This window comes from Colossoma macropomum, unplaced genomic scaffold, assembly GCF_904425465.1.
Source record: "Colossoma macropomum unplaced genomic scaffold, Colossoma_macropomum, whole genome shotgun sequence".
Lineage (NCBI taxonomy): Eukaryota > Metazoa > Chordata > Actinopteri > Characiformes > Serrasalmidae > Colossoma > Colossoma macropomum.
The window spans coordinates 9588396-9613708 of NW_023494810.1; the positions used below are offsets into that span (position 1 = coordinate 9588396).

A 25313-nucleotide genomic window follows, 5' to 3' on the forward strand; every position below is an offset into this window, starting at 1 on the left:
AAAAACCCACCTGACTTAAATGGGAAAGGATGCAGGAATGTGAAAAAGGATTTCGCTTCCAATAATGGTTATTGAACTTTAACGCTGTAAATCTGGGGGGTATCTGCTTGCTGAAAAAAAATAAATGCAGGAACTGTCCCTCAGTCAAGGTCACTTTACACAGCTGCAAAAAAACACTAACTAGCTAACTATGTTAACTGTGCACCAAACATTTATGCCCCCTTCAAGACCACATCACAACAGGAACACCCATAATTACTAGATTTTTGCTCCACCCTGGCGAAGGAAATAGCGAGGAAAAAGTCCAGAGTGACCACAGCTTTATGCTAATATGTTTCTACCTTAAACCATCTAAATTAACCCCTTATACATCAAGCTCATTTTAAAACTCAAGCTTATTGTAATCTTAAGGTTAATAATCTTAACACTTATTATTTAGTCATTAACTACTAAAATCTATTGCAGGTTGATACTGATAAAATTCATTATCACAATATTTTCACATGCTTTTATGATGGTATTTGATGATATTTAAGATTTCATAATAAAGATAATGAACTCATACTTCCTGAGTGCTGCTACTTTGGGCTAAAAGAACATACCAGACACAACTTGCTTTGAATTTTACCAAAGGGAAGCTTCCTCCATATTGTAAACGTTAAGGATGGGAATTTCATGTTGATTTAAGCTTTTGCTATCTGTTAAAATTGCTAAAAGAGAAGACTAATAAGATTACAGATTAATATTAGAACAAGATTATTCAGTGATTGTAAATAAATGTATATAATGTATACTTTATGCACTTACAAGAGTGAGGAATGGAAGTCAGGATTGCACTTTTTTTGAATAATGACCAACGGCACTGGACATAAACATCAACAAATTTTCCCACACATAAGTGACAGTCAATTTATTTAGGCACTCTTAATTAAATACTGTGATGTAACTTTCAAAGGCTCTTGAACAGCTCCACTTTGCCCTTCAGGCTCCTGTGTAACTTTCAGATCGGTAAGTGCCACTGACTCCCTTCCATTTCATCCCATTTACTCAATTATCTGCTCGCTCACCCAGCAGTAGATGTGCCAGCGATGTTCTGCTGACAGTGTAGTGCCTAAAAGTGTCTTGCCATGAACAACCTTGAAAGAAAAGTGGCTTGCATAAAGCTGACATGGATGTTGACACACTTCAGTATGTTGACTTCTACGGCCCCAGAGGAGTGTTGGTTTCGATTACCGTGTCCTCCATCATCCTTCAAAAGAATGAACTCCAAGACCGTATTCTTAGTAACCAAACATGCAAGATCAAGGGGCTAAAAATACATTAAAAAAGGAAATCTAAAGCTACCTAGTGATGTAAAACGGTATCCTTTGCATTTGCACCTCTTTACAACTACTGTATGTACACAAATGTATCTAGTGCCCTGGGAGCAGGATAGCTGGATGAATAATTGGTATAACTTGATTAAAGAAACAGCACATACTGTTTAAGATGTACAAAAGCTCTCTCTCTCGTCCTGTAATACGACAGGGAGAGCTGGAGATCATCTCTAAATGATAGAAGCTGAATAGAAACTGAGAAAATCAAGAGGAACTCAAGTAATGGAAAAAAACTCCCGGCTGTGCCATCGCACCATGACAAAACAATATTTCTTAAGCGGGTGAAAGACCTGGCAGCAACGTGGCCCTCCACAGCCCAAGCGAACCAATTTGCTCGGCGAGCAGAAAAGCCGCTGGCTTCGTGTTTCTATATATGGGACATAGTGTCAATGTCTGAGGCTCACAGGAGCATGCTCAGCCTGACAGTGAATGACAGATTTTAGCATTTCCCTAATTTCCACCGTCGAGTCATTTAGGCCGAGTCTATTTAGGACGAGCGGAGAACGGCCATAATCCATCTCCATCTCCATCACCCACTGACTGTGTACTTGGGAGGCCGTGGTCTATCTCACACACTGGCGCTTTTCCACACTGCTTGTTTAAACACTGACCAATTGAGCGGGGATCACTGGGACTGGCTGTAAAGCATGCCAAGTTTTTCGGAGAGGGGAAGTACTGAGTGTCTCTGACTTCAGACTAGAGAGGGTGCCTCATCTAAATGCTTTTTTAAACAGGACACGGTGGAGGAATGAACTGTTCCTGTATTTGTAGTAAGGCAAGTTCATGCTGTGCACAGCACTGATGAAACACTATCTTAAAAAACATATCTGGCATCTCTGTGCTGTCCCATGGTCATTCAATTTTAAAGGACAGCATCCAGACTGGTTGGACATGTGCATCATATTTCAAGCAAGAACATATCCAACCTCATGCTTAATAAGGTTTCACAGAATAAACCGTAAAGTCTAGAGTTACTACTGTACAGTATGTTTTGCTAAACTGTTCACTAAACACAACTAGTTAAAAGCATAATTCCAGTCAGTACCATAATAAATTACATTTATATTGTATATTTACAGTTTTTGAACCTGCAATAACAAATACATGGAAAAAACGATTGTCTCTTTCTACAAAACAAAACTGTACAGAAAACACACCAACTTTTCACCAGATTCAAATCATAAGGAAACATCTCTTCTGCAATACAAATTTTATTTACACTGAAAATTGTGGATATGCATTTTTACCATAATTTCTGCATTTGTTCTACCAGAATTAGAACAAAAGACTTTAGAGGTCCGAAGTTATGTGTCATTCTGCAGTCAGTATCTTGCATATATTAGGAGCTTCTGATTTAAGCAGATTTCTCTATAAAAAAAGGAAGGTGATTTCAAAAGTTGCCTCTGTTTGCCAGTTGAAATACGAATAAAGCTACATACTGTGATGGCTTAGCCCTGTCTCTGTCTGTTTCTTCCTTCTTGTTTACCTTCCCTGTGTGCCCGGCTATGTGCTTTTGTTTTTGTTCCAGTCTCCTCCCATGTCCTGCCTCCTTGTTATCTGTCTCACCTGTCCCTATATGTAGCCCCACCCTCTCATTAACACCAGGCGTTTCTTATTTGTTCTCTGTGTAATGATTGTGTTTGCTTGGTGTTTCACAGGCCCTCTTTTGTGTTTTCTCAATTGTATTTTGTTTTTCTTCATGGCCCTCAGCCCTTTGTTTTCTGTCTATTTTAGTATTTTGATCTTTGGTATTTTTTCATTACTCTGATAGATTCTTTTTCATTATGGATTTCAATAAAAACATGGACCTGTGCTTGCATCCTGCCTCTTCACCTCCCTCAGCATTTCACACACATGCTACAAGCAAGCTAACACTATTGTGCACTATTATGACGTCATATGAAAGTATGTCTACTATTAACCTTTGTCATTATTGTACAACACCACCAGCTACTCAAACTGTAAGTTACAACTGCCAAAGCAACTTAACTAACACATTTGAAAAAGCTTAGTGGTTTGCGTGGGATATTTAGCTGATGTTGCCAATCAAATCAGTGCACAGCAGTGTTAGCTAGTAGCAGCAGATGTATTCTGGATCCTTAACAACCTAATAATTCAGAGGATCCAGTGACATTTGGAGGAGGAATGCTTGTACAGCAAAATGTACCAACTTTGGAACATTTTAGTTTACCACAGGGCCACTCATTTGTTTTTGTCACACAGAATATCAGTTTAGAACCAGAGTTCTTAACATAACCTGCTACAAAATTATGACATTAGATGTTTATATATTAATGAGCGAAAAGTAACTAATACTGAATTACAACATGGCTATTGTTATTGAAGGAAAAAACTATGACCTCTACTTAAAATTTTTTTTGACAAACAAACACGCTTTTCTTTGTTAAATTGGTCAGGGGATGGCAACTTCCTGTGTGAAGATTTGAGCCCTTTGTAATTCATTTATACGCTCACTGCCAGTGTTTAACCTCACCATCCACCTTACCTGTTAGCTCTAATTAGGGACCTTATAATGAGAGAAATGAATCCCTCTCTTTGAATGCTTGCCCTAATAAAACAAAGGGATAATTTACCATTACCTTGCCCCATTCTAAATGCAGGCTAGAAGCAGGGAGAAGGTTTGCGGTCGGACCGTGTGTCTGTATACACGCGCATGAATGGGTCCTTGTAATTACTATAACAAATTGAGCAGCAATTATACTGCTCATGACCTAGCGCGAGAACAACATATATTCCAATAAAACAGTTCCAGAGCTTTGCCAGGAAACCCAATATTGGAAATGGGGAGATAATCTGTGCTGTTTTATCTGTAATAAAGTCCTTTGACCCCCTCTTTCCTTCCTGTTAACCTTAAACTGTATAATAGGATATATTCATGAGTTTTTTGCTCCTAATTCAGTTTTTTTTATATGGACTGTAAAAGGCTGTGATTACAGAACACAATGATAAATCTGTTAGTGGTATTTATATTAAAGTGTTTGGGCTGTCCTTCAGCTGTTTCAGTGTTGAGTTCATAATCTGTATCTAACTGTTCTAACAGAGGTGCCTCGTTATTTCTTATCTGCAAATGGAAATGCAACCATCTGTGCTCTATAAGACAGTTTTCAACGTCAAAACAAAATATTTCAAAAGTTTAAATATACAATATTGTGCAACAGTCAGAGCCTACTCTTCATTTATTCTATTTCCAGTCAAAATGGTCACAAAGTATTAATTTATCTAAAAGCAGAAAACGTATATTTCCCAATAAACATAACATCACATTTTCAGTATTTAGTGTCCACTCTTTGCTGTTACTACACCTTCCATTCATTTTAGGAAACAAGCTTTCTGTTTTAAAGAAATCTGCTTCTTCTATTTTGTCTATTTCCTTTTCTAAGTAGCAGTTTCCTGACAGCAACACATCCATTCAGACCCATAGCGCTGAGTTGTCTTCACACAGTGGAAGGATGGACAGAATCACCTATGGATTTTTTCAGATGTGAAGCAGCTTGATTTTCTCCTCTCTCTCAAAGATTAAAGTTTTACACAGACATTGGGCATGAAGAGCTGATTATGTACTACATACTGTTGAAACACAAAACACAAGTCTTGATGTTTAATCATCGTAGCCTAGTAGCCTAAATCACTGTCACAGGAATCCAAGTACTGACTTTAGCACAATACTGTATATTTTAACTTCTGAAATATGTCTTTTTGAAAACTCTCTCGTATAGAGCAGATGGTTGCATTTCCATATGCAGATGGGAAATAATGAGGCTGTTAGTTACAAATAGACTATGACCTCAACACTGAAACAGCTGAAGAACAGCCCAGCCCCTTCAATGTAAATATCACTAACTGATATCATTGTGTTTTATAATCTAAGCCTGTCATAGATTACAGTTCATATAGAAAAAATTCTGAATTAGTAACTAACCTTGATACGTATGGAATTGAAAAGCACAGAAGTGCTTGTTTTTGTAAACACCTCAGTGAAGTCACCCAGGTGGTTGAAGTCTAACAAAATACTGTAAAATGTCCTTCAAATTCAGTTTGATTAGGTGTCATCTTTGGCCCTCAGCTGCCTATAAACCTTGTTACTGCATTATAATGCTCCTATATATTCGCAACACAAACAGTTCAGTCCAGAATGCTGACTGAAAGACCATAAACAAAGCCAAATGTCTAACACAACTGACCTCCAAATAAAACTGACAGCCTACACTGTCTGCTCAGGATACATGAGGCAATCACTCTATTAAGTGTGGCTGGGAGATGCAGCTCCTCGCTAGAGAGCAAGTCGTCTACTTTTTCATTAGGTATGTAGAACATATTGTGATGATTAATGAGCACAAAGGTCAAATACTTATTTAAGATCTCTAACACTCTAAGAGTAGAAAAGGTCTCTAAAAATGTAATGCACCCTCAGAAAGAAGGAAGGTGGGGCACAAAAAGGTTAGCTTCATTAGTGTAAATGTGAAATTGCATGTTGTCAGAATCTAGCAGTGTTATATATAAGGATGGCCAATATAGACAAAACTTGGCAAAAAATACTGCGGAATTTGAATCTTCATAACACATGATATGTATCACAACATTTTGTTTTTCTAAGGTTTACTAACAAGTTGGAATGGAAATTATTTTTATTTGTATTAAATGTAATAAACAAACAATCAAACAACTGATAAAATATGAATATAGCATAATAAGCTAAATATCCAATCAGTTAATCAGTTACTAGGTAGATTGAAACAGAAATCTTCAGTGCATTTGGCCATAGTGCTAGAAATATTGCAAATACTTACAATATGCGTGACGTGATTTTTTTTTAAAATAATCATAACTTACTGTGATATCACCCAGCACCATATAAAATGATGTTTACTTACTCATTGCCCCAGTCAAGGCGTACAGTAATGTGGCGTTTGACTTCACGGATTTGATCTTGGGTCAGGTGACCAGAAAGCATCTGCCGCCTCAGGTCGATCAGCTCATTCATCACGTGGCGCAGCTTATAGAAGAGGTCCACTTTATGCTTCTGTTGGGGAGAGAATGAAGAGATGATCAGAGGACAAGGGTGAAGTTCTTTACCCTAAAATAACACTCATTAGTAAACAGCAATTTGTATGATAGCACCAAATAACCTTTTTTGTTACACAGGTTTGAAACTATACTGTGACAAACTGTCATACTGAGTGACCACCACTGCAGCTGCACTGTACATTCTTTACAAATCAGACAAAAAAAGAAAAAAAATTGCAGGCGCACTTTTGGGAGACACAGCCATGAATTTGCTTTCCGCAGCGTTTGAACTGTCTCAAGGATCAAACTGTTACACAGAGTAATTTCACGTTGGCTGGAAATGTCCAGGAGAACCAGCAGAGCGTCCAAATTGGCAAAATCAGTCCTCTGACATGCTATAACAGTGACAACAGAGCGGAAAATACACAAGTCTATTGCGGCCTCCGCTCCCATCCAGGCCTCTGAGGCTCAGAACAAGCATATTCCCGATTCTGTCAGAACGACAAGCCTATCATTCCAAGAAGATACTCATATCTGTACAGCTGGGTCAATCCTGGGACAGGCTTCTCAATAAAGCAGATCATGTGATGGTAAAGCAATCATCACATGTTTAGAATGTTTAGAATCAAGTCATGATTAATATCTTTCATACGTTCAGGTAGATGTTTATGACATTATGATATAACATCTTTATCTCTAGCGATTGGTGATTTGGCATTGTGACACGACATTTTTGATGCATGATATGCATTTTAGTATTTATTTTTCAAGAGGTCTGACAAGTTAGAACAGAATAAAAGCCCTTGTGGTGTCACATTTAAAAAACTATCAAAACTGTAAGTACAGTGATTTTTGTTTAATATTTCACATACTGCACTGCACTAAATCCAATTCTACAGAGCTACTTATGTAAAACCTGTGATTGATGTGTCTGTTAAGTACCTGAAGATATCCACAATATGCTACAAAAAAAAATTGAGATCATATTGTGGTTATGATCAGTATTTAAAGAAATTATCAACTATTTTTTTTCATTATGGAGAGTGGTCTAGAAGAGGCTTAGAAGTGGTTTAAGTGTCTAAGATTTACTTAAGGAGAAGTGACACTACTGGTGCAATGTAACTGCTACAGCTTTGCATAAAAAAACTGTGATGAGTGTTGTAATAATGTCTTCTAGCTTTGTGATATTATATGTTTGTCATATTGCCCACCCCTACTTTCAGCACTTCTTTAGATTTTTAGGTCTCTCTAGCAGAGAGGTAACTGATCACCATATAATTAGGCTACCAGTTAAATAACAGTGAACTATCTATTGCTGTTTTATATTTCCTATTAAATCTTGTCAGATTGGATTAATGGCTTTTTAGGCAAAGAAACAAGGAAAAGACCTTCTGGTCTTCCTGCAGTGGCAGTAAAGCCGCTAGGGAGATACACTCAGGGATTAACCTCAAATTTCGGGACACGAGGGGGAAACACGAGAAAGAGAAAGCAATCCATCTTTAGCATGATGAGCAGTATTTGGCCCACTTTGGCTTCACTGTCCAAACAGAGAGAATAAGGCATTCAGAAAGCCCTTAAAAATTCCCTTTTAACACATCAAAATGCATATTATACATATTTTAGAGAAGTTGTCTATTTGATGTGCCTTGCTAAAATGCTTGTTAAAGGCCTTGTGTGTTCCTTGGCACTGAGTACTGGCATTTCAGCTTGTTTCCCTGTAGACTCATAAGTGTAGTGCTTCTCCTGCACAAAAACTGCCTTGATTTTTGTACCCAAATTAAATTAATTTTCACCCCCACAGGCACCTAAACCAGCAGAGGATCATGCATACACTGGAAAATGTGCTGTAGACTGAGCAGCATGTGTAGCACAAGTGGCTAAAAAATTAAACAGACCGTACCTTCAAGAAAGCTAAATGGGTGTACATAACAGAAATCTGTAAACAGTACCATATTAACAGATTATGATGTCCTATGAACACTCCATGAAACAATACCTTTAAATTTATCTTAAGCCAAGAATGAATTATGCATTTAAGAGGTATATATGAATTTGAAAACACAAACTCATTTGGCCTATCTGTAAATGCTAAAATGTTTCCCATTCATAAATTACAGCTAATTATTCTTATAGCACTAAAAAAGCTGCAGCTGATTTAACTACAGAGTCTGTAGCCTCAACTGAGCAGCTACTGGAACTAGACTAAAGCAAGTAGTCTAAATGAAAAAATCCATGGTTTTGCATTTTACAATCACAATCTATTAATTACCCACATAAACACTCACGTTTTATCATAGCTATGTTGTATGTTAGTCTGTAGTATGTGTGCTGCATAGGGGTGCAACGATTATTCGACTTAGTCGACTAAAATCAACGACCAAATTAGCTGGCAACTAACTTAGTAGTCGATTAGTTGGTGACGTCATTACGTGTCTTTCTTGCGCTCACTAGGAACGTTTTGACATTAATGCTCACTGGAAAGTTAACAACAGTGCGATGGCTGCCTCAAGAACAAAATCCTCGAAAGTGTGGAGCTAAACTCCCAAAAAAATGTTGTCAGTTGTGCTTTTTGTAAAGCCGACCTTAGCTGGTATGAAGGCACATCCTCCAAGCTCACTAAATAGTGTGTGAAAAAGGCACATATACCATTAGAAGTGCACTCATTAGTGCAGTTTGTGAAGTGCAGAAGTGTAGTTTGGGACGCGGCGATAGTTGTGCTAGCGAGCTAGTTAGCTAATGCTAATGTTAAATTCTGTCCTACTTCATGTTCTGAACTGAGCTGTAACATCTTCTATTTCGAAATGCAGGTTCTCTGGAATCGTTAATGAAGCTGAAACAGAGAAGGAAGTAACTGTTATTCACAGCGACCCTGTTCACTTTCCAGATAACGTTTACATTTTAAACACTGCATCGGTTTTTTAGCGTCGACGCCGCCGGTGCGGTCGAATTCGGCGAACACAGGAGAGCAATCCAAACAGTTTTCTGTTCTCTGCGAACATTTGGCACCACTCGCTAACAGTTTGAGGAAGTAGTTCTCCGTAAACACACAGGCCAGCTGGACAAAGGGTTACCGTTGAAATTAACTTTACACAAAATTGTTCAAATTTAACTGTTTATAGAGAAGTTTTCCACAAACATTCGCCACTTTACCCCCCGCTCCATCAGAGCGCATCTCCTCTGCAGAGGGGAGCATCTGCTCTCACAGACGAGAGCGAGACTCTCACAGGAGCACGGAGAGACGCTGACGTACCTCCGTTTCAATAAAGACCTGTGATTGTAGAATTTAGTTTCAGCAGAGTGTAGACAGACAGCAGAACGCACAAAACACTATTCAAATGTAACATTTAAATTTAGATTTATTTTTTTATTTACTTGATTAAAGGAAAACGGATTCAGTTTTGTTATATTTTATTGCTGCTACTTTGCATATCCTTGGTTATAAATTTTGACAGGAAAAATATATTGGAGTTTAATTTTTTTAGTGAAGTTCATTAAAACAGTGAATTCTTGAAAGGTATTCCTCTTCATTGTCTTCACTGTTAGTTAGCAAATGTATAAAACAACCTCAAGCTAAATAAAAGCTAATAGCTACATAAAAGTTATTTGGTAATGTAGTGATTCATAATCCGCATAATCGATTATTCGTTTCAGTAATCGATTGATTATTAAACTATCAAATTAGTAGTTTGTTGCAGCCCTAGTGCTGCATACTTATAATGTTACATTTCAAGAAAATCAACAAAATTGCTCTAAGTAGCATTAGCGTAGCAACTCATTCTGAAATAAACACTGCAGGAAGACAGGTCTCTTTCCAAACTACAGCTGTTCTTAGCTAAGAGCCAGTCCTACCAATTGTGTAGACTAGAGATGAAACGGTTACCGGTTTCATGGTAAACCGCGGTAAAATTAATGACGGTTAGTAGTACCGTTTGAACTTTGAAATATCGTTAAAACCGCGGTCGATTACCTCGGTGTGAAAAACTCGGAGATTCGGAGATATTTCAGCCTTCTAAGAAGACCAAGTCTGACGTTTGGTCATATTTTGGGTTTTATAAGGATGCAGAAGGAAAGTTAATTGAAGATGACCACCCTGTCTGCAGATGACCACCCTGTCTGCAGAACAGGCCGAAAGAAAATAGTGGCGAAAGGGGGCAACACACCCAACCTTACGAGTCATCTTCGCGACCACCACCCACTACCTGCAAGAATGCAAGGTTAACTTTAACGGAGAAGTCTGTGGGACTTCGAAATAGAAGAAATGTCACGGTTTGTGTGGTTTAACTTTTGCTTATGGTTCGTTAATAATATAAAATGAAGCTTTTAGCGTCAATAAAAAAAAAACAATCGGTGAATCAACTGTGAATCGAAACTAAAGCTTTTAACACACATTTCTGTGGAGCAGAGTCTCCAAAATGAGCTCTGAGTTAACAGTCACACACTGAAGAAGTTCAATCTGCGCAGCTCCCTCTTTCTCGTCTCGCTTGCAGTGTTTACTGTCTGAGAGGAGAATAACACCGTCTCAAATCACTCAATGTCCCCTACATAGTGCGCTACTGTTCAAACAAACACGATCATCATTAACAAGCAGTTGAGTTTAAATAGGGACTTTGTAGCCTGTTGTTAACGTTGATTATAAATGACTTAGTCGAACATTTCATGCACTCTTTGGGTGAAGGATTTGCTATTTCATGATCCACGAAGTGCACTACATAGTGCACTACATTTGAGACGGGACCTCGCGCGAGTAAATGCTGTGTGCCGCTTTTAGGAAAAGCAGAGTTTCAGAGATTAAACTTCAGGAGTGTTTCTGCCGCAGTTTAGATGCGAAGTTGTGTTTTAGTTTTGAAATGCTTTTAGAGAAGCAGCTCCACAGGTGAAGACACACTGTGAGTTCTACACTGTCAGCAGCTCACAGCACGGTCACGCAGTTCCTCTGTGATTTGGCTGTTTTCCCTGGTGCACTGTATTGATTAAGGGTTCAGCGCCACAACGGCACAATAATGCTGCAGCTGCAGTTCGGACAGAAATCCCCGAGTGCAACACGTCTTAGAAGTAGTAATTCTCCATTAAGACCCACCTCAGAGTTGGTCCAGATTTAATTCTCTATGCAGGGAAATCCCTAGTTGTAATTAATAATAATAATAATAATAATAATAATAATAATAACACATTTGCTATTCTTTTGTTTGCAGAGTATTACAAGTATTGTAAGTAATACAAAAGTAATACTAAAAATGTATTGACCTTATTTTTTAATGTTTATGCAAACAAAAAGTGCATATTGCTGCCAATTCTATTTGTGTTAATATAAAAGTTGGTGAAACGAGTTTCAGTTTGTGTATCAGTATTTAATTTTTTATTTATTTTAATAATATCGCGATAATACCGATAATCGTGAGAATTTTGGTCATGATAATCGTGATATGAAATTTTAATATCGTTTCATCTCTAGTGTAGACCTAAATGTCCTAATGCTAGTTATGAACAAAACGGCCGCTTGTAACCAACTGAAGCCCTGAGGCAGTTGCGGATAGCAATGTATGCTAAGCAGAGATTGGAGGACTGAGAAAATAAGGCAGAGCATGGCTGGTGTAATGATCTGATTGGCCATAACACAGCGACAACACTCACTGAAAACAAATCAAATATCTTAAAAATTCTTTTTAAATGTCTGTCCAAAAAAAACGACAGTCCAAAATGTTTTTCTCTTGGGTAATGTCATGCTCTAGCCAAGGCTAAAAGATTGAACAACGTATTTGATTCTCAGTTCAGTTCCTCAACAGACAAAAAGGAAACAGTAAACATTTAATGATGGAACAACAACGGCGGCCTACTGGCAGAGGGACTTAGTCTTTTTTTAATAATAAACAAAGTATTTTGCTTTTAATAGTATTGGACAGGTATACCATTATATATTGAGTCCTACATGTCTTGGCAGTCACAGTTCTCTTTAACTTTTATCTGTGGCCAATAGCCAATCATGCAATACATTAAGAGTATGGGTTAACTGAATTCAAGGTTCAGATATATAGACCTCTGCCTGACAAGTTCCTTGTCAGCACCCATACTTTGTCAGCACTATATTATATTGTAGTTGACATTTTCTATACAGTTATAATCATCAATTCAAATCCAATGTTATGGTGGATACTGCCTTCTACATAATAAAGTATAGCAGCACATCCACAGTAAAAAGTTGAACTCAGCATTATAGCTCTGGCTGTGTCTGTCAGGCTTGCTTGTCATGTTAGTGTGTACATTTAGCCCTGGGAAACTCAGAAAAGACAGATATGTGAGTTTGGCTGTCTGGTCTGACATGCTGTACTGCGTGCCCCCCTGTGCTCTTCGTTTCGAGAAACATCTCAGGGTGACAGTTCTGAGTGAGCCAGCCCTGAGGGACCACTACACAGGATGCATCAAGCATGAGTGTGTGTGTGCATGTGTGTGTTTACAGATCACTCACACACACAAGCACATTGGAGGACATGTATGTACATATGGAGCCTCCTGTGTCAATATTTTCTGCAAGTATTGTGCCAAGGGGGACTCCATAAGTGTTTACCATTTCAATATTGAGAGCACACAAGAACATCCATCGCTGCTTCACCCTCTTACACATGGTTGGTTCACATCATCGGTACTGATACTGACTACCTTTGCGTCTTTTAACATATGAACAATTAACCCCTTAAACTGCAGTCTTATATTGTTCTGTTACAAATGTGTTATATATTTGGTAACCACTACAAAACATAATTTAAATAAAACATAGATACTAGAGTGAGCAGCTAAAGTGTTTGATAGCCGCTATACGTAATGGTATGCACAACTGATCTATCGAATGCTCTGCCCACAAACATGTTCTATCACAGCTGCTGCAATGTTGGACTAAAGAACGTTGGCAAAAAATCTTTTTGAACGTAATGAGAAATCTGTAGCTCAAAACTTTTTGTCAAAATGCCTACAGATTTGCGCAAAGGTCCAAGACCATGCTTTATTTATTTATTTTCCATTTATTTTCTCTCAGTTTTTCAAAGAAATCTGCAGGGACCTTTTTCCACACCTTTAAAGTTCAGTCCCAAACACATTAAAAGATGTTGAGGTCTGGACTCTCTACCCATTTTTCTGAAAATATCAGCAGCTTCTTCGTTGGATTTTCAAATTTTTAAAGTTTTGTGTTTTTGACGGCTTGTTTTCTCACAGTGGAAGGATGGACAGATACACCTGTGGGTTTTTTCAGATTTGAATCTAGAGTGGAGCTTAATTTTCTCCTCTCTCTCAAAGATGAAAGCCTTAAGTACCGTTCATCTGATGGGAACGATCTTGTCCAATTTTTTTGTTTTTTGTTTTTTCACTTATTTTCTGAGTGATGAGGGAGAGAGGGGCCACCTGGGAGGGCCCACCCAGACAGATCAAGGCCAATCATGGTCTCTGGAATTCCTGGGCACACATATGGCAAACACTTGATGATTTGATGATTGTGCCACTCGCAGGCCCCCAAAATCCCTAAATTAAGAAAGCAAATGTAGATGTATACAGAAAAGAATAGTACTAATTCCAAATGCTTTTTGTTTTGCATGCAATAAGGTCACATAATTAAGACAAATCGGTGCATGTGGAAAATCTGTCCTTATCATTTCCAACATGTCCAACTATAACAATAAACAACAATTAGCTACGACAATATACTCCAGCTTGGCACAGTAGAATTTTAAACTGAAAATTCAACTTTGTTTGGTGACAGATCACAACTTTCTCGTAAGGTTGAATGGGATTTTTGTTAACTTTTAATAACACTCGTCCAACCTCGCCATGAAAGAACGCATCTGTGGGTGCAGCTTGGATAGATCAATTGAGATAGACAGATCACCCATTCTCTAACAATACAGCAAAATTCAAGTGTCAGTTGACAGAATCACATAGTATCTTTCAGCATGACCTCTGCAGGCCACAGGCATTTCTAGCCTCTACAAAACACATTCATTTAGCTCCTCAGCAGGCAGGAGTATTAAACAAAATAAGGGGTAATGATGAAAAAATAAGATTCAATCAGAAATTAGGGACACAAGGGGAGCGTCTTTATCCATCACACAGAGTTACATTTCAGCTAGGAGGTGCCTTTGTCTTTCAAATCCATTTTTGCTTTGTTTCTCTCCATCTCTTTCAATCAGCTGCACTTGTTTTGAGGCCTCTCTGCTTTATGTGTGTTTATGTGTGTATGTGTGTGTGAGTGCGCCTGCTGGCATCCTCTCTGATCCTCTGCAGTGCTCCCAACTGGCACATTAATATATCAGCTGGCAGCATCTCCCCTGCTGTTTGTGCCTATCACGCTAGCATACAGATCTAAGATCGGTTTTGCCATCTAAGTCGTTCTTCTTATCATAAGACTATAGGTTAAAGACCCCACATCCAAGACCAGCAAAGCTGAAGGGCCTATCAGACTGAAATGAAATAGTTCCATCTAAATATTCTCCTAACGTATTCTGATATGATCATAAAAGAAGGCTATAATCTTTCCCTCTAATCTACCACACAAATATTTGTTTCAGTTCATGCTTATACGGCTGATCGAATCTCGGCCATGCAGCTCAATCCGATCCACGCGATTTAGATGATTTGGGTCTTTTTGATTTCACAGTTTAATACATTGTGAATTCAGGAAAAAAAGGTAATAATCCTCATTTTTGGCTCACTTTAGTCCTATGTGGCATAAAATGCATATAAATGCGTGTTCATCTGGCTCTGTTTCTTATTGTAAGAGAGAGAGAGCAGGAGAATTAAAAATATCTTCACTGTCATTTCAAAACCATGCACATGGACCAGGTGAAATGGTCCAGAATTACTCTGAATAATAAAGTTCAATTATAACTGACTTTTTTTTATTTGATTGAATAATCATGACAGCTCCAGAATCAGTGTAATTTTCTTTAGTTTTTAGAGTGGTTTTATGAAGTGGTTTGAATTCCTAACACAAAATGTTCATCCTCAATACATTCACCCACAACAGACAAATTCATCAGCCTCAGCAGTACAATATCACTAACAGTTTTAAACTGGATACACGCAGACCTACAGTCTTTCCTTGCACAAGCTTTATTCCCAAAGTCATAAAAGCTCTGTTTTGAGTGCTCAGTCTCCACAAAACTCAAGGCGCACTTTCCCTATTGTAAATTAAGGATGGATCGCTTTCAGCATGCAATCCATCAGGAGCCTTCTGAAGCTGCAGTGAGTTAATGAATACTCCGATGATAGGACAACTATTGACAGTAATATCTCATCTGGGTAATAATGACTGTACAGAAGAGAGACTAAGAGACACCAAACTTTACCAAAGCTTAATGTGTATAAATCTTTAACGTCTTCGAAGTATTTGGCTGAGAAACTCTGCTTATGATAAATTTGCAATAAGTTATTACAATGTTTACAAGTTATAGTGAAGATTAACAATACAGACCACTTGACTTGATGTGCATTTGAAAGAAAATGTTTGTAGTGTTAAATCCTGGTAGAATACTAACCTTAGATGTTGCAGTTAACAACAGCATGGTGTTGTTTTTATATAAAAAAAGTTTTTGTTTATTTAACTGTAAATGTATTTCACTGCACAAATTATTATGTAGCAGAGACAGTGACTCGATTTGGACTCGAGGCTTAAGACTTGAGAAAAAAACATAAACAAAACTATTTAAATTAGGAGCCCCAAACTGTTCCCTGTCCCACACATTTTCATGATCACCTGCTCTAACACACTCACATTAGCTCAGAGAAGCTTGTTAACTGCAGGGCAGGGGGTACTCCAGGACCAGGGTTAGAAACCACTGCAATAAATGAATACAACATTTTCCAGTCTTACATGTGACTTTGTCTATCAATTTTGCTACAGCCATGTTCAGTCATTACCGTAATGCTGTTCTCCAGGTTCAATACAACTTCAAACTGCAAACTATTCATTATACAAAAACCATTATTCTGATAGACAGACTGAAGAGTTACATGTATTCATTGGAGTGTTTAAAAAAAACAAACAGGCAAAACAAATTAAATTGATGATTAACATGCAGTTTGAATAGCAAGTATGCTAATGTAGCTATAATTTAGCTAAATTACAGATCATATTCCTTTAAAACTTACTTAAATTTCGCAATGATTAGCTATTACATTAGCTACATAGCATATTTGCTATACAAGCAATAAATAAAACAAACTTTTAAAGTTTTGCCAAAAATTTACTATTATTGGTGCAACCGTCAAAGCCAGGGGTCGGCAACTTGCGGCTCTTTTACTGCCCTGTCACGACTCCACAGCAAAATTAGATTTTTAGGTAAACGTATAATGATCAGCAAAGCTTTATTTTACTGCAAAGGAGGATTATTTTAACACAATTTTAACAATAAATGGCCTTAAACACTGGAGTTAATGTATAACTGCTAATTCACCAACTTTTAACCCTGAAGGTTGGCGGACAGACTGCTGGTCACAGAAACACAGACAACAATCTCACCTAGCTAGTAGGCAGCAAAAAGGCAAACAGAAAGATTTAAGATGAACATGGATAATTTGGAGACGAATGGACTTATTTGGGTTTATAATCACTCCAGCTGGTTTCCTGATATGTTTTATCTGCAACGAGAAACTGTCAAACACTAAAAAGTCACGAAGCTGAAGTCAGCTTCTCATTCTAATTGTCCCGTTCCACCTAAATGATGCAGCAGTTACATTCTGGTGCCTTAGGCACCATTTAAGGTGGAACAGAAAAATTCAAACAAGAAGCTGGAGAATGAGAAGCGACTTCAGCCTCGTAAAAGTCGAACATTGAGAGACATTTTACAAGAATTTTTTGGTGGAAAAGCAGCTATAGCTGAGCTAAAGATTAAAACAAAGTAAGTCTTTATTTTTTTTGTTTACAATATGTTTTTTAGCCTATACTAGGGCATGAGCACATGCTGAGACATATTTACTGCAACGAGGATATAAGGGTTCGATCCCTGTTGATGCTATAGCCATCCATGGCCGGAAGTCCAAGACAGCATAATGGCCTCTCTCTCTGGGCGGGTAGGATGCCTCCCCGCCTCCCCCCATCACCCAGCACAATGCTAGCCAGTGCAGGCGTTTGTTAGCTGATGTAACAGAACTGGTGGTTGGTGCTTTCCGCTGTGCAATGACGTTCCGTTAACGGCAGAAAAGATGTGGTGGCTGGCTTCACAGGTCACGGAGGAAGCCTGTACTAGCTTTCGCCCTCCTTGCGCTGGTGGTATTGTGTGACTGGAGGGGTCCAAAATAGTGGGTGGAATTGGATATGTCTAAATTAGGGAGAAAATTGGGGGGAGAAAAAAGACTCAACTCGCACAAGCCTAAATCAACTTGTGAACATCTCTGCTATGTAGTCAAATATGTAATCATGTAACTACATTTGAATAATCTGGTAAAACAAAAGTAAGCCCCAGTCTATTCAGAAGATTCAGATTTACTCTATAACTACACAAGGTAAATGTTTCACCTATTCCTATCACCTAAGTCTCATGTAATGTCTCTGGTTAACCATGAGCCCATCTGAGCAGAAATCACTTCTAGCAGTGCATTAGTACAATCAACAGATCTGAAAACAAAATAATGACATATGGAGGATTACATGCAATGCATGACTGGCATGACTGTGCTTTAGGACATGTTACTGGTGATAATTCTGGAGTGTGTGTATGTGTGTGTGTGTGTGTGTGTGTTTGGTAAGGGGACACTACGGATCTTGTATACTTGAGCCATGTGAGGAACGTACTGAACATTCATCTCTACTTGCACAACTGTCTGACTCACTGACTTTCCATAAAAAGAGAGAAGATAACCTCTCAGAGGTACATGAAAGTATGAGGATAGATGAAATAGCAACACTAAGAGAAAATGTGTCTGACTAAACTGCCATTAATTATATGTTTCAGCAAGAGAAGGCAAATTCAAATGTGAAGTTCTAAAGCAATGCAAAATGTCTCTTCCAAATGTAGGCGTCCTAATTGCAGGCGTGTCATTCACTGAAGGAGAACAATTTTGGAACAGTGGCAAAAGTCATAATGGCAAGTGCCAAAGAAGAAAAAATGGCATCTGTTGTAAGCTCTTTGTGACAAACTCTTAGACAGGTTAGTTGCTAAAATAATGCATTGCAGAGATTCATTACATGGGTGACATTTGGAAAAGGCTTAAACCCAAAGCCAAAAGATATCTTTTACTGTAAATTAATTATCCATGGTATAAAGCTTTCTCAACTATTGGAATCATCTACTCTATTCATCCAAAAATTCTTAATTTTTACAAAAATCTACAAATTGTTTATAACCTATAGAATGTTAATATAAAAATATAATTTTTTGTATATGTGCAACAAAACTGATTGTATATTATTGGAAACACAAATTTCAAACCTTTTGTATAATAGCATAGTTATAAACCTAAAAATAATCCTAGAAGCTGGATGCATTTTCTGCTTGTCACAATTGAAGTAATCCAAAAAAGAATGGCTGCATTGACTGGAAAATAATAAAGTGTTGTCTCTGAGTTCTGCAATACACATACTTATCAGTGAACACACATTTAATGTCATCTATACATCTGGCCCTGCTGAAGCCAACACCAAAAATAGCACAAAAGTAGGTTTTTTCCCATTACAGCTTTGCTAGTTCAGTGGGCTAGAACTGCACATTATGACTCCTAGATTATCTCCCCCAGGACGAGAGAAACACCACGTCATGCCTACACTCTCTGACCTCCGCAACACACAAGCAAAACAACAGTGCACTGTACTGTAGCGCTATCCTTTCAGTTGCGTAAGATGAAAGGAAGACATGAAAGAGTCAAAACAAACCTGGCAGCCAATATTTTTAGCACTTAGGTACTGTCTGTAGGTGGAAATACTCATACAGCAGGAAGATGTAGTATTTATAAACCGATAAAGTATTACAGATGTAATATTTGTAACATTTATACTAATGACTAATGATCAACAAGTATATTAGGCATGAAACAAATTCTCTCATTATACTTTACTCAGGGGCATAAAACATATCTGAGAGAGACGTATATGACTTTTTTGAAGTCTAACCTCTCGCTGGTTTCAAACCCTCCAGCTAGTGTTGTACAAATATCAGACCAAAAATTCCCTTTTTTAACCGCCCACTGTCCTTGCTTGTTCAAACATATGTGTGGGCACTGGAGAGGGTGTAGGTGCTGTGGAGAGAACTGACTAGCGCAGGTGAGTGTTAGCACCAATGCTTGCGGCCATGGCACCGCTACAATGGCAGAGGGAGTGGGTGGAAAGGTGTCAGTCAGCCTGCTATGAAAGCTAGAGGGAGGCTGACTGAGAGCTTGAGACATAAATAGAGGACACAGCAATACTAGCATGCTAATATGCTAATATTACAGCAGCTCAGGTGAAGTGTTTTTCTGCATCTGATTCTTGTTGATGTTTTAAAACACGTCTCCTGTTTTCTCCGTAACACTCATTAGTATATCATGTATAATTAATGAGTTACACTTTGTAAAAGTTCATACAGGCAATAGTGCTTAATATGGAAACATTACTATATGACATGAATGTATGTTCTGTTGTATTTTTTTTTTACTCCACATATTCCAGGTGATCCTTTTAGCTAAACATTTGGCCAGGAAATGCACACAGGTCATTTCCTCCATTGAAAGCTTCATTTGACAAACACTTTAAGCTCTTGCCAACAGAGATCCCACTACAGCCAAGCTTGAAATGTGTTTAAAATTGGGGTGGGGGTGGTGAGGGTGTCACAGGTTTGAATTAATCTCACTTTTAAATGGTAGACTTGGCTCTTCAGGTATTTCTGAAATGAGCATTCTGAGGCACACTTGCTTAAATTGGGATGTTGAATTTTTTTCCATCCATACCTCGTGTGTTAAGTAGAAGAGGAGACATTTTATTATGATCTAAACTTGATGAAAAGTTATTGTTGTGCTCTTCTTGCTATCTCTTACACTTTTGCCATGTTTTTGCCATTTCGTGACAACAAATGAACAAAATCAGAAGTGCAGCTTCGAAGCCGTCTATACAGAAGCTACACTGAAACAAAATGTACTTCATTGTGTTACTCATGATGTAGTTAAGCAGGGCCGTGCACAGACGTGAGGGAGGGGAGCGGCTTAAGGTGGAAAAACATTAAGATGGATTTAATTTAAGGTATATTTCAATCACTAATCAAGAAACATATTTGATCATCTTTCAGGTTTTTCCAAAGGCAGCCATGTTACTATCTATGCATGGATGTGAACCCCAGTCTCTTTAACATACTACTACTGCAATTTAATTGTCAAATAGTCTTGAGTTATAACTCAATTTAAGAGCTCCATAGAGTTCCACATATATCCCCAGTTTTTTGCAATAATAAAAACTTGGTGTAGCAAGTTATTAACACCTCTTATTGTCAACATTATGCCTGGCTGTTGTTTAAAATAACTCCATTAAGGAATGCAACACTTTCTTAAAGTGATAATCAGTGTTTTATTGGTGGGATTTCCAGCGCAGTGGTCACAGAACAATAGCCAACCCACAATTCCCGGGGTGAGGCTGAGCTTTCCTCTCGCTGAAACAGATCTTAAAGAATGGCAAAAGCAATATAAAATGTAGTTATTATACACACCAGAAGGGCACTTGTACAGTCTAATGGCAAAAGGGCAAGGATAATGAATTAGATAATATAATAGTATATATAATAGTAATATATTAAAATAGATAATGAAATTAAATCTGAATTATAACAAAATTAAAGTAACAACTCTCTGCTTCTGAGTGTTATGTATGAGAATAACAAGCTCAGTGATATTTTAGAGCCAGAGGTAAGGACTACCATGTTACAACACATGGAACAATGGCAGAGACAACTTTCAACCATACATTCCTATGTTCAACACAGTGGTACAGGCAGAATTTTTGGGTTGGGGAAATACAGTTTTCAGGAGAGGTCAGCTAGGAAGTACTATGGCCCAGCGACATCACTATGGTGAGGCTGACCAACGCCAACTAGCCAAATTTATTGTAGCTACCATAACTAGAGAACATCTGCGGGGACCTGGTTTCCAAGTGAGATCTGGCCCCTTGTTCAACAAGGTCTGTTACCAATGCGTCACCCAGTGCTCATTCAACCAAAGCCACTGCTTTGTAACCTAGGGTTCCAAATAACCATATGTGTGAGAAATGTGACTGGTGCCATGAATGAGTGTGTGTGTGTCAGTCAAACTGGCACACGAAGTGGCCTCAATCCTCTCCTAACCTGGCATGACCTTTAGTGGGGGCACGCAATCACACACGGCATGACACTGAGCTCCATGCTGCCTGGTAGGACTGTCCACTCAGTGTGTTTGGGGGGGTGGGGGGTGGGGGGTGCAAGCTGTGGGGAGACCAGTGCACTCAGGCCAGTGTAGGCCAGTAGGAGTGACCCGACATATGGTGAGGGATGAAGAGCATTACGGACATTCTGCACTGTAGAAACACCACAAAAAATCAACAAAAACCTTTAACAGACTCACTGGTTCACTTCACTCATCACTAAGAGGATCGTGTTAATAAATAGAGATTTTATCACTGTATTATACTTGTTTTAGAATTCAGTTTAATTTGAATGCGTACGTATCTGCATCCCTGTTGGTCTGTACCTTTACCCATACGCAGAGATGAGTGGTTTCATCTAAATCAGAGCTCGCCAGTCCTGCAGGGCTGATGTCCAGAAAAAGTCTGGCGATCTCTTTGCTTAAACTCGTCAGCTAATTACCAGGTTTATAACATGTGTTAGAGTTGTGAAATCAACAAACTGGGCTGGACTTTGGCCCTCCAGGACTGAACTTTGAGAACTCTGCTCTAAATAAATCCATACTATTTATTTAAAAATGCTACATCAATGTTAACTTTAATGTGTGCTAATGTATAGATTTCAGTAATTCTGGCTCATTGTTATGGTAGTTTTGTCACAAAATGCCCAAATGGTAGGGCAGCTGGTGTTTTCAATGATATAATGGTAAATTTTGAAAAGACTGAATTTATGATATTCTGATATGAAAGCAGGGGCTATTTTCCATTTCTCAGGCCAAGCTCTGAGCCATTTCTCCTCAAATTTCACAATGCGTCATAATTGTCACAGCTAATTATAACAATCAAATTGCATCGTTATACGTGGAATCAATGATAAATGCTTCCAATAAACGCTGTCATAGGGATGTGGTTGGGGGAAGACAGAGCGATGTATCTAATTCTGCAGTAAGTAGCTTTCCTCACTCATAGAGGTGAATCATCTTTCCCACCTCCAGATGCCCACAAACATATTATAGCCTCTCAAATAGCATTCCGGAGAACTTTCAAAAGCCGTTCCTGCTTATAGTCCCATTCAGGAGTTTAACGCTTGTTTAATGTTACGAAGCTCCAAAAACTCCCTTGGAAAAAAGTCTTAACCATGGAGTGCATCTGCTGTCAAAGAAGAGCAGCCTGTTACTAAAAGCAAGGTGTCCTGAGTTGCTCTCTGTCTATGATGAAAGTTGCCAGAGAGAAAGAAACAAGCAAAAAATAAATAAAAAAAACATCAAAAGACCATTACAATAGGACATTCCAGACGGTTGCCAAGACGACAGTGAAACAACCTCAGAGTTTGCCATTAGCCCATGCTAAGGTCACAACCTTGACATGATGCAAGGCCCTGGACAAGAAGAAAACTACAAACCCCAGATCAGCAAGCTATAAAACCAACCAGTAGGCCTTGCAACAGCATGAAAAAAGGACCATGGGCAAGAATGCCTAGATCTGTATGAGATCTGGGGGAATAAAACATGGTCACTTACCGCCACAGAGGCAAGCGTCTCCTCTTGCTCTCATCCTCAGCTCCAATGGGGAAGATGTAAACATGAGCTGCTAGCCTGACGTGAGAAGCAAATAATAGCCTGTCAAATAGCCCGAGCCGCTTTCCTCTGCAACTGGTCTCTCTCTCGCTTTCTAACGCACATGCTCTCTCTCTCTCTCTCACGTACACACACAGAGCCACCCACGGAAACCACGAAACGTAAGGATTCCAAAGTGGAGCTGTGAAGGTGTGTAGCATATATCAATAATCTCATGCTCTCATTTAGCATAAATACTCCACAACTCATACAGCATGCTGCTTGTCCCTCTCCTCTGTGCTTTCTTCTCTCTGTTCCTTCCCCAAACTCTCTTTTTTTATCCCCTCCTCACATTCTGTGTTATAGTTACCTAACTAATATTGCGTGAAGCTCTCAGCAGCCCACACACATGCTCCCTCCTCTCCGTCTCGCAAAAAAAGCATAGAGCCGGGGGAGGTTGTCATTGGTCCAAGCGACTGCCAGTTGCACTGGCTGTGCCATGCCTTCCTCGTCCTACCAGTAATTAGTCCTCACAGGCAGGGAAGGATATCACAGTTGTAAACACAACACGCACTAGCTGGTTTGCTAGCATGTAGTAGATGTGATTTCAAAGGCATGAAACATCAAGGTGACACTGAGACTGCAGCTGTGCTTAGAGTCATTTGATATATTTATACATTATAGATGAAATGATGCATTAAAATGTGTGAATAGGTTTATGAAGGTTTTTAGTCTTTCAGATTGTTAAACTGTTTATCATCAAGATACTGCAAGTTCAGTCTTCACTTACTACATACCCAACACTAGGAGTACATAGTATGACATCAGCAGGTAAAACTGGACATCACAATTACTTCTTTACCTTGTAATTAAAACTAAAGTTTTAATTAGAGTGTGGACATGTCAAGGGTGCTGCAGATGGTACCACAGAGCAGCGAGCTCTTTAAGGAAGTACACTGAACTGTATATTGTGATGAACTGCTATCAAAAAGGATTCATTTGAGGGTATTTGCAGTAACAAAGAGTCATATATGAATCACACTCAGCTAAATCATGCACTGTGTTTCCACACAATTTGTTTAACATTCAAAGACCTTATTAGAGATATGCAAACACCTTGCACTGTGAAACTCCGAAGAAAGACCCAAGGAAAGTAAGAATGCTTAGTTAAATAAATGTTTTTCTATAGGACCCCCATTTTAGGAAATTGTAAGTAATAAACACTCGGTTGTTTATTTCTTTCCTAAGTTTTGTCACTGGATTAACAAAAGCTGATTCCAGGCGTGGCATGTCCATCCGGTGTTTACTGGTGTTGTCTTTCAACAGGAGGACCAATGAAGTGTCTCTGCCAGTAAGGTAGGCCATCCAAGGCCGAAAATCAGAATAAAGAAGTGAAAAAACACTAAAAATATTGTCCAGAATAAAGGCATAAATGTGTCAAAGATGACCATACACTAGCATAACATAAGAGGGCTTACCATTAGCTGAAAACTCCTAGTAAGTTTCAAGCACAGAAAAAAAAAATGTTCGTACATAAATGTACATAAAACGGCTGTAGAGTTTTTGGACAAAATCTTAAGGACATACAAGGTTAGCCAATGCTAGGGATGGGCATTTTGGTCAGGCGTCCAAAAAAAAGCACCACTCAGCATCCCACCATGACCCATGCCACAAATCCATAATTGGTGACATGTGGCTTGAAATTTAGACCAAGAAAGGGAGTCGATCTAAAGTCTTTAAGATTAAAAGACAAATGTTAAGTGTCTGATTTCAGGCATCTCATGGTTTTTAAGTATGAGAATGTATAAAGTTACAGAGAAGCTTAGCTGCTTATCCAAAATTCTAATTTACTATTTGATTATTTAAATTGTCACGACTGTTCGAAAATTGTTCTTGACTGGTCAATCACCTGGACTGAACTTGACTCATGATCACCAGAAAAGACACCCAGCATCTGGTGATGTCGATGAGATTCAGACTTCATTCAGTCACCAATTCCATGGAATTTGCTCCGAAGAAGGAGACATAAAAACTGAATTTAAG

At 38.5% G+C, this 25313-nt stretch overlaps 1 protein-coding gene across 1 annotated transcript in view; it reads right to left on the reverse strand.

Moving 5' to 3' along the window:
- dock3 (dedicator of cytokinesis 3) overlaps nucleotides 1-25313 on the reverse strand; it is a 201097-nt gene that overhangs the window by 70127 nt on the left and 105657 nt on the right. The window contains 1 exon segment of the mRNA XM_036559488.1: nucleotides 6269-6417. Within this exon segment, the coding sequence (XP_036415381.1) occupies nucleotides 6269-6417 (149 nt within the window).